General features: G+C 48.5%; 1 protein-coding gene across 32 annotated transcripts in view; it reads left to right on the top strand.

Moving 5' to 3' along the window:
* APBB2 (amyloid beta precursor protein binding family B member 2) overlaps positions 1-15502 on the top strand; it is a 408181-nt gene that overhangs the window by 378127 nt on the left and 14552 nt on the right. For 31 of the 32 annotated variants that reach the window (XM_078003304.1, XM_078003321.1, XM_078003307.1 and 28 more), the window contains 2 exons: positions 11874-11988; positions 15100-15187. In XM_078003304.1, coding sequence (XP_077859430.1) covers positions 11874-11988; positions 15100-15187 — 203 coding nt within the window. Of the gene's footprint in view, positions 1-11873; positions 11989-12685; positions 12770-15099; positions 15188-15502 lie in introns of all 32 variants that reach the window. The other variant, XM_078003330.1, reaches the window with a different exon arrangement.

Here is a 15502-nt window from a genome sequence, read left to right as displayed (position 1 = left end):
TCAGGAGTTCAAGACCAGCCTGGCCAACATGGTGAAATCTCATCTCTACTAAGAATACAAAAAATCAGCTAGGCATGGTGGTGGGCACCTGTGATCCCAGCTACTTGGGAGGCTGAGGCAGGAGAATCACTTGAACCTGGGAGGCGGTGGTTGCAGTGAACCTAAATGGCACCACTGCACTCCAGCCTGGGCAACAGAGAGATACCCTGTCTCAAAGAAAATAAATAAATGAAAAGAAAAGAAAAATTAATATTAGTGCTTATGTTACATATTCTCTAGAATTTGATTGGTAAGGGTTGGCACTAGGCTACTAGCCTAGCCAGAAGCACTGATTCAGTTTCAGTGTCAGTTATTAGCCAAAATATATGGTCCTCCCTCCCCACCACAAGAAGGGTAGAACCACGGAAAAGACGAAACGAAAGCCTCAGTTGTGTTTTTCCAGTGCTCTGCGTGTCCGCCTGCCCATTTGATTGATTGGGGACTTTAAACTCCACGATTCCATAACTACCACTTAATAAAAACTACACTTTTAATGGAAGAAGGGAATTTTGAGATTTTTCTCCTTGAAAGAATGATGATTGTTCCTGCTGGGCAAAGTGGAGAGACAGGAAGGTAGATCTCCTCGTTGTGTCAGAGTTGGTCTCATGTAACCTCCCTGCCTGGTTGGGAGCTGGAAGTGATGAGTCCTCAGCCGGTATTTCCTGCCACACTGGTGGTGTGACTGCCCCCTGCTGGTGACTATTTTCCTCAGTGATGTGCTGCTGTCATTGCCCAGTGGTTAAGAGGGAGAGACAGCATAGATTGGGCGGTGACACCTCCAGGGCTGTTCTTCCAGAGAGTGTGATTAAGAAAATTTGCCAACTTCACTGACTTTTTAAATCACTTTGAGGAGACCCTGGCGGGGGGAGGTGGTGGAAGATTCTGGAGGCTGAGGGCTGTGCGTGTGGATGTGAGCTCCTTCATGTAAAATAACAGCCAGTCCCATCAGAGTCAATGGTGAAGATATTTTCAGGTGTTTGCTAGTTCCTATCCTCCTTGTTTATGTGAGTGTCCTTGCTGGGAAGCACTTGCTGTGCATATTAACAGCAGGACTCTGTTGTAGAGAGGGCTACAGATTCTAGTTTGCCCAAGCCACCTCAATGATTGCAGGTGGTAGAATTTCAGATCTCTGTTTACACACTCTGTGTCTCATGAACGTGCCTGGTGAAGAATTCCCTGCCAAGCCTGTGTGTTTACCCAGGTGACGAGTACCTGGGATGCTCCTTTCAGAGGCTAAAAATCTTAGCACCTTTTTAAGCTTGCAAAGAAGGAGAAAGTAAGTTACGGTTACCAAGCAAGAGCCTGAACTTTGTGAAATTAGTGATGTGTGCATATGATACATGTGACATTGGGTTAAAAAGAACAGAAAACCAAAGTCTTCCGTGTGTGTGTGTTGTGGGGGGGTCATTCTGGATTGACCATCTAGAAAGATGAAGTTTCTCATGTACTTTCGCTTCCCAGTTCCTCCCACTCTCAGAACAAGATTTTCAAAGTGCAGTCAGAAAATCAAAGCATCCAGTCTTGAAAACAGGACTCATTCTTCCTCCAGACCTTGTACAGACTGTCAACCCACATTTTTGTGTAGCCCAGGAACCCTATAATTTCACTGTTCTCGTGTGGGCTTACCTTTTGAATTCTATTTTTGATCTCATGCTGGGCCCTGCACAGGTGAAACAAAGAAGAGAGAAAGCCCTTTGTCCTAAAGTGCCTGAAGTGCAATGTTTGGATCCAATCTCTTTGCTGCTGTCTTATCCTTATTTGCAGATGGCACCTGCCCTTTGCAGTAGCATCAATAGCAAGATAAGCTGGGAGGAAATGGTCATTGGGTATATGTTAGCAAGTCTTAGTATTATTCATATGAGTACAAATATTTATTAAAAACACCCCTCGTGGGGCCAGGCTTATGCCTGTAATCCCAGCACTTTGGGAGGCCGAGGCGGGCGGATCACTTCAGGTCAGGAATTTGAGACCACCCTGGCCAACATGGTGAAGCCCCGTCTCTACTAAAAATACAAAAATTAGCCAGGTGTGGTGTCAGACGCTTGTAATCCTAGCTACTCGGGAGGCTGAGGCAGGAGAATTTCTTGAACCTGGGAGGCAGAGGTTGCAGTGAGCCGAGATGGCACCACTGCACTCCAGCCTGAGCAACAGAGCAAGACTCCATCTCAAAAAAAAAAAGAAAAATCCCTCATGGATAAGGTGACAGTATTTCAAAGTGGGCTTTTTGTTTGACTTCTTTTTCCTCATTTATAATATGGTACCTACAATTTATTGAATGCCTATCGTGTGCCAGCCTTCACAAATTCCCCTGAATAAAACATGCCATGTATTTGACCTGAGCAAATGTGATTGATGTGAAAGATGTTACCAAATTGTGGATACTTGGTAAGGAATCCCAGCAGCAGAGAACTGGTGAGAGATTGCGTGTAATGTGAATCTAACAGAAAAGGACAGGCGAGTTCCTGCCAGTTACATGGGCTCTCGTGCAGCTGACAAGGTCAGCTTGTTCTGTGCCACTCCAGAAGGCGAAACTGGATCCTACAAGCAGAAGTTACAGGGAGGCAAGGTTCTGTTCATCATTTAGAAAAAATATATTTTGAGCCAGGTGTGGTGGCAAGTGTCTGTAGTCCCAGCTACTTGGAAGGCTGAGACGGGAGGATCGCTTGAGTCCAGGAGGTCGAGGCTACAATGAGCTGTGATTGCACCACTGCACTCCAGCCTGGCCAACAGAGTGAGACCCTGTCTTGAAATAATAAAATGAAAAATAATATATAAAAATGTTTTAAGAAGACATGTATGTATTATTCACTGGAGCTTTCCACCAACAGAACAGGCTGATTTATTAAAGAAACGAGATGTCCTATCATGGAAATACTCTAGGTAGGTACCACCCACTGGTGCTGCTGTAAAAGGGACTTTGAAAAGTTAGCCTGAGTCACAGCTAAGGGGTCTGTAGATGCCTTTTTGAAGAGAGGTAAACACATAAGCAAATTCCACTTACACTAAGAGAGTTGCAAAGGAGAGATTTAGGGAGAGAATAAGTAGTTCCGGCTATTTTTTAAAATAGTCTGCTTTTGCCAGGCATGTTGGCTCATGCCTGTAATCTCAGCACTTTGGGAGGCTGAGGTGGGCAGATCACTTGAGGCCAGGAGTTCGAGACCAGCCTGCCCAATGTGGTGAAACTCCATCTCTACTAAAAATACAAAAATTGGCCAGGCACGTGGCTCACGCCTGTAATCCCAGCACTTAAGGAGGCTGAGGCAGGCAGATCATGAGGTCAGGAGATTGAGACCATCCTGGCTAACATGGTGAAACCCCATCTCTACTAAAAATACTAAAAATTAGCTGAATGTGGTGGCACACGCCTATAGTCCCAGCTACTTGGGATTCTGAGGCAGGAAAATTACTTGAACCTTTGAGACAGAGGTTGCAGTGAGCTGAGATTGCACCACTGCACTGCAGCCTGAGCGACAGAGTGAGACTCCATCTAAAAAAAAAAAAAAAAAAAAATTAGCCATGTGTGGTGGTGCACACCTGTAATCCCAGCTACTCAAGAGGCTGAGGCATGAGAATCACTTGAACCCAGTAGGTGGAGGTTGCAGTGAGCCAAGATCATGCCACTGCACTCCAGCCTGGGTAACACAGCAAGAATCTGTCTCAAAATAATAATAATAACAAGAATAATAATAATAATAATAAATAGAGCCCACTTGAATAAAGAAGCATTTATTCATTCATTCCATAAAGATGGATTAAGATCCCACTGAGTGATTAGAATGCTATTTAACTGAGAATATATAAAAGCAATCTTTGGTCCTTTTTATTTTTTTAATTAAGAAATTTGAGGCTGTCAGATAAGATGTATTAACACTGTCATTTTTCTCCAGCAAAACTCTAGCCTGGTCCTCTGGGGGAGTAATTACTGAGGAGGACAGCAAAAAAGACAGTAACGAAAAGAGTTGGAAACACCAGGGCTCAGTAAGCAGGTGGCAACAGGGACTTGATTCCTGGTACTAGCTTCTGTCACTATTTAAAGAACAGACACAAGAAACTATAGCTAAAGCCTTCCACTTCCTGGCTTAGAAAAGAAAATGCAATGATTCTCATGACTGCAGGCATTAAATGGAGTGGAACTCCATGTATGGGGAGCGGACGGCTCCTGGACTAGCCTTGTAAATGGCGAAGGAATGGCACGAGTTGGAGCAGAGGGCAGAAATGGGTCTTGCTGCCAAGTGTCAGACAGATCGTGGCTGATGATTGCAGGTGGTAGAATTTCAGATAATCACAGGTTCCTGGGAATCTAGAAGCTGTTGGAAAAACTGGGAGCCATGTTCTTTCTGGCCCTCGGAGATCTTTTGAACCAGCTGTGTGGTTTTACAGACGAGGTGCTGAAGCCTGGAGCCTGCGTGGCTGTGTGAGGCCCCCGGTTAATGAGTACGGCTCCCATCCCGTCTGAGATGGGACCCTCCTTGTGTTCTGGAAGTCGGGAGTGCTAACGGAAGGAGAGCCCTCAAGGGCTCCCCACCTGAAGGCGCCTCAAAGGTGCCTGCAGTGGACCAGCCAGCCCCCGTGTCCCATGCAGCAACGGAGCTGGCTACGGACCCTGCCTGCTTGACTGCCTGACGCCTGATGGCCATGTGGCACCCGGCACACTCTTTCCTCCCCAGCTCACATGCTCAGGCTGAGCTGATCGCACCAGTGTAAGTTTGCACAGTTTGTCAGGAACACTCTGAGTGTGGAGGTGTGTTTACTACAAAGCAATTTCTTATCCCCCTCAAAATACAAGAAAATCTAGGAAATATTATGTTGCTCTTACATATAACAGTAGTGGCTTTTAGCATCATAACACTGGGATTGGGGAAAAAACCCAGCTGTGTAAAAAACTAATTGGCGACATTCTGATCACTGTGGAAGCCAGCTGATGGGACATAGAGTTCGTTTACTATCTTCTCTATTTTCATGTGTGTTTGGAAAGTTCCAGAAGGAGAAGAGTAAAAAACAGAAAGGAGAGAGAGGGATGAACTCTGTTCTTTTAACTCCTGTACTCCTCAGGCTGTGGCCCCAAACTCCTTCTCCCAGGAAAGGGTCCAGGAGGCCAAGGTCACCGCAGACCTACCTGTGGCTGAGACCACCTGGCCTGTCTCCCACTGTTCTGGAAAACTCTCTACCCCTTTCCCTCAACCCCCATTCTTTGATGTCTTTGGGACCAGCCTCTCCTGGGCTTTTCCTGCCCTCTTCCCCAGCAATTTTTTCTCCACCTTCTCATTGGACCTCCTGCCTCAACAAGGCCTCTAAATGTCTTTCCTGGTTGCCAGGCCTTGGTTTGACATGTTTTTTGTTTGTTTGTTTTTGAGATGGAGTCTTACTCTGTTTGCCTAGGTAGGAGTGCAGTGGTGTGATCTCAGCCCACTGCAACCTCCATCTCCTGAGTTCAAGCGATTCTCACGCCTCAGCCTCCCAAGTAGCTGGGATTACAGGTGTGTGCCACCACACCCGCCTAATTTTTGGATTTTCAGTAGAGACGGTGTTTTGCCATGTTGGCTAGGCTGGTCTTGAACTCCTGACCTCAAGGGATCCACCTGCCTTGGCCTCCGAAAGTGCTGGGATTACAGGCATGAGCCACCGCGCCCAGCCAGCTTTGTCTTTTCATGCTCCACACACTCACATGCTCCCCTGACTTTACCCAACTCCCAGATCCATGTCTCCTGCCCAGGCCGCAGGCCTCAGCGCAGGGTCCCAGCACCCACCTGCTTCGTGGGCCTTGTCACCTGGTGCTCCTCAAGCACAAGCACCCTACACGTCGTGTCCACTCTGGAGCTCATCAGCTTCCTGCACCAAACCAGCCCTCCTTTCCTCCCCCACTCCAGTGATGGGATGCTTAGCTATCCTAGCAGGGACCTCAGAGTTATTCTTAATCCCCTCCCTCATCCACATCTCTCACACATCTGCCACTCCTGCCAGCCATCCTTCCAATACCTCTTCCATCTATCTCCTCTGCCCCGTTCTCACAGATGCTGATTTAGCCTGCACTTTGCTCATCCCCCTGTTCTGGACCACCGCAGTCTCCTTCCCTTGGCCGGCTTTGTCCCCGCAAACAAATCACATGGGGTCACCTGTAATATTGCAAGACTGGGATGGCTCAGAGTAAGGGTCAGTCCTGGCAAGACACGAGGCACTTTGCAAACTGAGTACAGACTCCTGCATAGCACCCCTGCAGCCGCACCTGGGCCTCACCACAGTGCCTGGGGCACACACATAGGACAACCGGGAGGCCTCCCAAACACTCGGGGGGCCTTCTGACCTCCCTGCCTTTGCTCATACCTGTTTCAATGTTCTTTGAACCGTCTGCTGCCTTCTTACAGTGATGAGGTCCTTCTTATACTTAAAGCAGCAGTTCAAACCTCTCTACCCGTCTGTAACATTAGACGGGCTTGCAAGGCTGGAACCTCAGCTGTTTGAATTTGCCTCGCTGGTGCCTGATACATAATACCAGCTAGAAGGTACTTGTAGAAGTGAACTGATTTTTTTTTTTTTTTTTTTTTTTTTTTTTTTTTTTTTGAGATGGAGTCTTGCTCTGTCACCCAGGCTGGAGTGCAGTGGCGCAATCTCGGCTCACTGCAACCTCCACCTCCCAGGTTCAAGTGATTCTCCTGCCTCAGCCTCCCCAGTAGCTGGGACTATAGGCACCTGCCAACACACCCAGCTAAGTTTTTGTATTTGTAGTAGAGATGGGGTTTCACCGTGTCATCCAGATTAGTCTCAATTTCCTGACCTCGTGATCCGCCCACCTTGGCCTCCCAAAGTGCTGGGATCACAGGTGTGAGCCACCACGCCCAGCCTTTAATGAACTGAGTATTTTTAAAAATATCAGTCTTGAATACCACACCATAAAATCCAAATGGCAGCTGCATTCATTTCCTATTGTTGCTGTAACAAATGACCACAAACCGAGTGGCTTAAAGCCACAGCACTTAATTCTTTTCCAGTTCCGGAGGTCAGAAGTGTCAAATCCCGGTGTTGGCCGGGCTGTGTGTCTTCCGGGGGCTCTCGGGGAGAATCCATTTTCTTGCCTTTTCCAGCTTCTCGAGGCTGCCTGCATTCCTTGGCCCCTGCCTCCTGTTCTTTCCCTTAGGAAGAAAGTGCCTCCCGCCTTCCCTTGTGAATTTGCGGGCCCACCCAGGTAGTCCAGGATAACATCCCCATCTCAGGATCCTTCGTTGATCACATCCGCCAAGCCCCTGCTGACATGTAAGGGAATATAGCCACAGGTTCCTGGGATGCGGGGAGGGATCATGACTCTCCCGCACCAGCCCTTTTCAGAAGTCAGGTGCCGAAAAGGCAGGCTTTTCACACAGGCAAGTGATGCTTGGATTTCGTCTTAAATCAATGAAATTCGATCGCTTGTATATTTCATTGTCCATAGACGAAGTCGCTCCACTGGTCTGTGCTCTAGGCCTGAAAGAAAGGCCTCACTGCCTCTTACAGATCTCAGCTGTTTTAGGATGACTCGGGATATGTTACATGAGAGTGAAATGGGAAATGCACAAATCTCGTGACCTCCACAATGAGAAGACACCTCTTTTATCCTGGGAAGTGATGAAGTCTCGAGGGAGTTAGTTACCGGACTCACCCACCATCATGGACTGACAGCTTGCTGCCTCCCTAATCTATTAGCCTCTACCTAGGAGGAAACAACAAAAGATAAGGCTGTAAAAAAAAAAAAAAAAAAAAAAAATTTTGTGAGAATTCCTCCCAAAAATGCCTGAGGCTGCTGAGTTTCTCCCTGGGGAAGCTGTGGGTTCCAGATGGTTGCCCTTAAGGCAGCAGTCACCTTCCTCTGTGCCAGAGGAAAATGAAGATTAATAATCATACTTTTTAAAAGTTAAGCCTAAAAAGGCTGCCTATGGAAGAACCGAGGCACAGAGGGCACAAAGCCGAAGTTCGATAGGAATAATCGATTGCTTATTGACCAGGGTCTGTTCATCCGCCCTGTCGGTAACCTTGGGATGTTGCACTCTGGGGCCTGCCAGCCACTGTGGAGAGGCTGATGGATCTTGGAAGCTTCTATCAGACAATGTCAGAGTCGGGGAGGGACTTGGAAATCATGTTTTTCAACCCCTTCACTTAAAGATGAGGTCCAATTCCATGCCCAGGGTTGTATAGCTAAGTGAAAGCAGGGCTGAGACTCGAATGTGGGTGGCCAGAATCTCATTGCCTGGCCCTTCTGGCTGCTGCTGTCACTTAGAAGACAGACACAGGCGACACCTGTAACAGTAACTACAAAAGATATAACGACCTCTTCTTCTTTGTAGCACAGAATGTAAATACCATGGGCATTCAGATACAAGCAGGGTCCTGGGGCCAGAGGACCAGGTGGACCGCGGAGCTGGGCCAGACTGAGTAGACGGGCGTGCACTGGACAGTTTGGGGAGGGCCACTGGCCACCACATGAGGGGAGACAGCACTGCAAGCAGACACGAGACCCACCTCTTCTGGAGCAGTGGGGAGTGCCGCGCAGTGGGAGGAACATGCTGGAAAGTTGGTGGGACAAATTTTGGAACTCTCAAAATCCAGCCAGAGGTTTTTGAACTTTGTGTGGTTGACCACAGGGAGTTTTGGGGAGATTTGGCAGCAGGAAGATGGCGGCTGCACGTGGAAGTTGGAAGGATTGGAGTTGTGTGCCGGGAGACGTGGTGTGTTTCTGAAGGACCCTCTAGGGAGGAGAACCAGAAGCAAGGCATCCCTTGAGTGTGATCTCCAAATGGGATGTCTTCTGTCCATTTCTTATGTGTTGCCCTCATGGTGGTTGAGGCTGGATGGGAAGGCCGCAGGACCACAGTGTGGAGAAGACTGCTCACCCCTCAAAGTGTGGGCCCCGTGCCTTGCCCCAGCCCAGTCGTGGAACCCGTTAGGCCTGAGCGTTGGGCTGACTTTCCCAGCCGGAAGGAGGGATGTGTGCCGCAGGCCGACTTTCCCAGCCGGAAGGAGGGATGTGTGCCGCAGGCCCACGCTTCCGCTCAGCCCGCAAACACTTACTAGTCCCGGCGATACGCCAGGCCTGGACTAGACGCTGGGATGAGTTAGGCACAGTCGTCTTCATGGAGCTGCAGAGTGTTGAGGAGAAGACACACTTAGACACTTGCGGTGCCCCCATGTATGTACTGTGTGTGCGAGGAACCTTACAGGCCCTCACCCATCTTCAGCTGAGTCCTGGCAAAGGGATGGAGATGACCTGAGCACAGGCAGGGAGGCAAGGAGCGGCTTAGAATGGCTGCATGGTGGGGGGGCTGGAAATGGAGGGATGGATGCCAGAAATTTCCAGGAGGTGAAACAGGACGAACGTGGGGACTGGGTGTGGCACATGAGGCAGGGGGAGTCCGGTTCTAGCATGGAGGACACTGAGCTAGAACGTCAGGAAGCAGGATGAGGTTGGGAGGAGAAATGTTGAGGTCATGTGTGGACAGCCCGTGGTTAAAGCGTCATGGGGCAGCCAGGTGAGGTGCCGCTGAGCTGGAGCCTAGGCTTAGGGAGTCCCACTGCAGGGCTACCTGGGGCATGGCGAGCTGAGGTTGTGAGGCAGGGTTTCCCGGCCAGACCTTCACGATGGCCAGTTGCCTGCCATTGTAAATCCCTGTCCCTTCCCAAGGCTGCCAAGGCTATCTTGGGGAAAGTATCCATCATAGTCTATGAAAAGGCTGCCAGGTCTTACCTTAAGAGAAATAACTTGGGGCCGGGCACGGTGGCTCAAGCCTGTAATCCCAGCACTTTGGGAGGCCGAGACGGGCAGATCACTAGGTCAGGAGATCGAGACCATCCTGGCTAACACTGTGAAACCCGTCTCTGCTAAAAAAAGATACAAAAAACTAGCCAGACGAGGTGGCGGGCGCCTGTAGTTCCAGCTACTCAGGAGGCTGAGGCAGGAGAATGGCGTAAACCCGGGAGGCGGAGCTTGCAGTGAGCTGAGATCTGGCCACTGCACTCCAGCCTGGGCGACAGCAAGACTCCGTCCCAAAAAAAAAAAAAAAAGAGAAATAACTTAAAAATTCCTCTGTAGTTATATCTCCAGACAGTATCCTGGCTTAGCATCAGATGCAAATAAATCACTGTGATCCGTTCCCGGATGGGTAAAGCTGGGCTTTTATATGTGTGTGTGTATATATATAACATATATAAACATATATATCATATATAAAACCTATATATCATATATATAACGTGTGTGTATATATATGTAAAAACACTTTCATCTTTGAACCGCTGTCCTCCAATGTTAACATTAAGAAATATAGTCGTATCGCATGGTTGTTTTGAATCCAAGTGATGTCACAGTCAGTATCCTTTTTATCAGTAGAACAAACGCGAACATCCGTCAGCGGCATGCTCACCGAGGTGTCCGAGGTGTCTGAGCAAGCAGTAAATAATGCGCTGCTGCTGCCATCGCTCTGAGATCTGGAGTCTGAGACGTGTTTAACACAATCAAAGGCCTTTGATAGGACTGCTAGTCCATGGTGTCTGTGTTCTGACTCCCTGTGATTGCCCTTCAGCTGTCTCAGTCAGCCGTGGGCTGGCCCATTGTCTGTACACGTGTATACATCAGCGCCTATTGTCTGTGCACATGTGTATACATCAGCGCTATCGTCTGTGCACATGTGTATACATCAGCGCCTATTGTTCGCACCACGGTCCATGTCATTATATCATCATGCGATTCATGCATTCTTCAAGCCTTTGTGTTCTCTAATCATAACATGATGTTACACTAGACAGAAGGGATCTGTGAAATTCAGTGTGCACTAAGGGTTGTTAGAGATTCCAAGAGTTCAACAGACTGGGTTTTGAAGTTATTGTAGGTTTTTTTTTTTCAGAGGGAGTTTCGCCCTTGTCACTCAGGCTGGAGTGCAGTGGCACAGTCTCGGCTCACCGGAACCTCTGCCTCCCGGGTTGTTCAAGCGATTCTCCTGCCTCAGCCTCCCAAATAGCTGGGATTACAGGCGCCCATCACCATGCCCAGCTAATTTTTGTTTGTTTTGTTTTGTTTTTTTGAGACAGAGTCTTGCTAAGTCGCCCAGGCTAGAGTGCAGTAGCCTGATCCCGGCTCACTGCAAGCTCTGCCTCCCGGGTTCACGCCATTCTCCTCCCTCAGCCTCCCGAGTAGCTGGGACTACAGGTGCCCGCCATCATACCTGGCTAATTTTTTTGTATTTTTACTAGAGACAGGGTTTCACTGTGTTGGCCAGGCTGGTCTCGAACTCCTGACCTCAAGTGATCCACCTGCCTCAGCTGGGATTACAGGCATCAGCCACCACGCACAGTCTTTTTAAAAAAATTTTTAGAGGCTAAGTCTTGCTCTGTTGACTAGTCTAGAGCACAGTGGTACGATCATAGCTCACTGCAACCTCAAACTCCTGGGCTCAAGCAATTCTCCCACTTCACCCTCCAGAATAGCTGGGACTACAGGTACATGCCACTGCACCTGGCCTTTTTTTTTTTTTTTTTTTTTTTTTGGCAGTGGTTTCACTATGTTGCCTGGTTCAAGAGCTGGTCTCAAACTTCTGGCCTCAAACAATCATCTTACCTTGGTCTCTCAAAATGTTGGGATTACAGATGTGAGCCACTGCACGTATCCCACATTGTAGGTATTTTACTCAGAAATCAATTTCTAATTGTCATAAACCTATATGTTAGGAAGTTGTTGAAATTAAATTTTCTTTTAATCATTGCATACATTGTTTACCATTGACATGCTGGCTGCTAGCTCAGGTAACTTCATAACTAAAGTATGTGTTGGTAATCAGTTTCTCTTACTAATGTCCTGATACATTTTGCTTGCACAGGGATTTTGCTTATGTAGCAAGAGATAAAGACACAAGAATTTTGAAATGTCATGTATTTCGATGTGACACACCAGCAAAAGCCATTGCCACAAGTCTCCACGAGATCTGCTCCAAGGTGAGGCGCGTCAGGGCAGTGCGGGCCGCCTCGCTCTTTTTTTCTTACTGCATGAAGGGACGTGGAAGGGCAGGGGAGGGGGCACATCGACCTGCAGTAAGCTCAGGGAGAAGTAGGCAGACTGTTCAGCCAGAGTCGTTGAAGTATTCTTGCTGCAGGCCAGGCATCGCTCTGAGTAGCACTCCATCTGCACAAAATGAATAGAACCGTAGTCCCTCCCGCAGCCTGGAAACATACATATCTCAGGTAGGCACAACAATGACAGAGATACGTACACCCTGGAAAACAGGAGAAAGGGGTCAAGGTGGATTTTCCAGAGGCAGGGCCATCTGACCTGAGGTCAATGTGGGTAGAGAAAAAGGCTACAGGAAAGGAGGTGGCAAGAAACCATCCGGGGTTTCTGCAAATGCAGGGAGCTAGGGGTTGCCGTTAACACACACGGACTTCCTGAGGACACACAGTGTCCCGTAGAAGCTCCCTGTCCAGCTGGGAGGCAAGACTGCGGTCACTGTCTCATGCTAGTGAGGGTCCCGCTTCCTTAACCAGAGTCACAGAGCCTCAGAATGAGAACAAATAGTCTGGCGTCAGCAGTCCAGCCTCCGCCTCCCACAAGCATAACAGCCCCCTTGCAGACATCCCCCCACCCTCTGCCCTGCACACCCATAGACTCCCACAGATGGAGTCTCTTACTTTTCAGGAGGAGGTTCTATTACTGCGCAGCTCTGGCTGTTACAGATTTCTTCTTTACGTTGACCCAAAATCTTCCTCTTGGAACCTCCAGGTACTGACTGGAGATCTGCCATCTGTAGCAGCAGAGAAAGGTCCCCCATTCTCTTTGCTGGCCAGCTCTTTAGACACTTAAAACCTTGCTGTGTTTCGCCATGTGTTGTGTGTTTTAGAGGTGCTGGACAAGCATCTGTCATTGAGTCTTCTTGCCCCTGACTTCCTCCCTCTCCAGATCCCCCACCCCATCTCTGCAGCCACCTTTGGGTCGCATGGCTATTCTAGGCCCCTAACCATCGTTTTCTGGGCACACTCTTTTTGGATCCCCCAGATGAACACAGTATTCCAAAAGTGAGCGGACAGCAGACCAGGGGCTGCTCTGTCCTTTGACCTCCATGGATACACTATTGTGGTGCTCGATGTTCTTGGCAACCACATCACCTCCTGATTTCTCTTCACATGGTGGCAGCCGAACCCCCAAGACACTGACACAAGTTTCCTTCAGCCAGGCCTGTTCCATGCCCCAGACTTGCTTAATTTCTTGAATTTAAATGCAGAATTTTGCCATCCCTTCTGTTGAATGTCACCTTTCTGATTCAGGCTGACATCATAACCGAGCGTCACTCCCACAATTCCTCCTTAGCCGGCAAGACCCAACCCAGGCCAGGGATTGGCCCAGCCTGTTACCCGGCAGGAGGTGCAAGCCATGGTGCCTGAGGGAGGGACAGGGGCAGGGACAGGGAGCTGTCCCCAGCCTCAGAATGAAAGAACGCCCCAGTCTGCTGCTCTGACTCACATGATGGGGACGTGCAGGATGGACACTGGTCTTGAGATCACCACGTTTATTCCAGCCCATGTTCATATTCTTGCATTGATGAGACTGGGGTGTTGCTCCCGTTTGCAGCATTGCAGCCTGCTCCCTGGATTTCGTTTCTCATTCATTCATGCAACACATAGAATGGAATGCCATTTATGTGCCAGGCACCATCAAAGGCACTGGGGAGAGAACAATGACCAAAACAGAAAAAAAAAAAAAAAGTCCTTGCCTTTATGGAGCTTTATTGTGGCATAAAGCCCCCAGAACATGGCCTGGCACAGAATAAGTGTGCAGGAAACACTTGATTTTATTCTTGTCAGCAGCCCTCTTGCTCGCTGCCCCGGACATGGATCTGGAGATAGGCAGAGTGGAGGTCTGTGGTGGAAATGACTTTCAATCCACTTGGAATGGAAAACTTAGTCTGGGAATGAAGATCCAAGTTTCTTTTGAGGTCACTAAAGGGTGGGCTTCTTTCAGTCCCTAAACCCACAGCACCATATGTAACTGGTGGAGAACAGGAGTATAACGTGCTTTACTCTTAAGTAAAGCAGGCATCGGTGTCCTTTACAGAAGAGAAGCAATTTAGAGCAGTTTGAGGATAACAGCAGAAATGGCAGGTGCATTAGTCTGTTTTCACACTGCCAATAAAGACATACCCAAGACTGGGTAATTTATAAAGAAAAAGAAGTTTTATGAACTTTCAGTTCCATGTGGCTGGTGAGGCCTCACAATCATGGTGGAAGGTGAAAGGCAAGTCTTACATGGCGGCAGGCAAGAGAGAATCAGAGCCAAGTGAAAGGGGAAACCCTTGATAAAAACCATCAGCTCTCGTGGGACTTACCACCACGAGAACAGTACAGGGGAGACTGCCCCTGTGATTCAGTTATCTCCACCAGGTCCCTCCCATAACACATTGGAATTAAGGGAGCTACAATTCAAGATGAGATTTGGGTGAGGACACAGCCAAAGCATGTCATCAGGGAACATTTCTCAGCACTTATGCTGTCTGGGCCTTCCCTGTGCTTACACAGCCACTCATGATCCTCAGAACTACTGTCTGAGACAAATACTATGATCACCTCCATGTGCAGTCGAGACACTGGAGGTCAGGTCACTTGCCCAAGGTCGAGGTCACACAGCTAGTAAGTGGCAGAAGTGCAGTTTGAACCCATGTACTCTGTCTTCAAAGGGTGGCATTTGGAAGCACCGGAAGAAGCCATTGCTGTGGCTGCCACTGGCCACTGTGGGCCGGCAGGGTCCATGCAAGACCAGGGAGACTCGTTTGAGTTGTTTCTAGTAGAGGCGGGAGCCTGGTGAATGGAAAAAGTCCATTCCAAGCAATCAGGGGACTGCTACTCTGAGGAATAGTTTTTCACCTATCATCCCCAGAGAAAATTAGCAGAATTCCTCCACAAAATATGTAGCCCAGAGATACAGGGTGGAATTTCAGGCAGTAGACTAAAGCTGATCTAACTTGGAAGTGAAATCAACCTAGACACTTTACGGGCTGGAATAGCTGAAGACATGGGGGCTTGAACCCACACTCCAAAGCTGTGCTTTTTCCCCCTTAGATTATGGCTGAACGGAAGAATGCCAAAGCCCTGGCCTGCAGCTCCTTACAGGAAAGGGCCAATGCGAACCTCGACGTCCCTTTGCAAGGTAAGTCAGCAGCACCTCCTGTCTTCATTATGGCCCTGTGCCCCGGTCCAGGACTGAAGGCTCTCACATGCTTCTCTGGCATTTCCAGTCTCCTTAAAGAGCACACTCAGCTCAGCACAGTTTGAACCCACACGCTGGGCCCCACAGAGGCGCAGAGTTGATTTTGCATCACTAGGGTTAGGCACAAAGCCAGAATGAGTTTTGTTGTTACTGGACAAGATTAAAGAATATTGTCTTTAGTTTTTGCCTTTGTTTTCATTTTATTTTGTATTTTATGTTCTTCCTGTTATAACTCATGTGCAACCTGGGGTAAGA

Source organism: Macaca mulatta, chromosome 5 (assembly GCF_049350105.2).
Source record: "Macaca mulatta isolate MMU2019108-1 chromosome 5, T2T-MMU8v2.0, whole genome shotgun sequence".
NCBI lineage: Eukaryota > Metazoa > Chordata > Mammalia > Primates > Cercopithecidae > Macaca > Macaca mulatta.
This window is presented reverse-complemented; position numbering and strand designations above follow the sequence as displayed.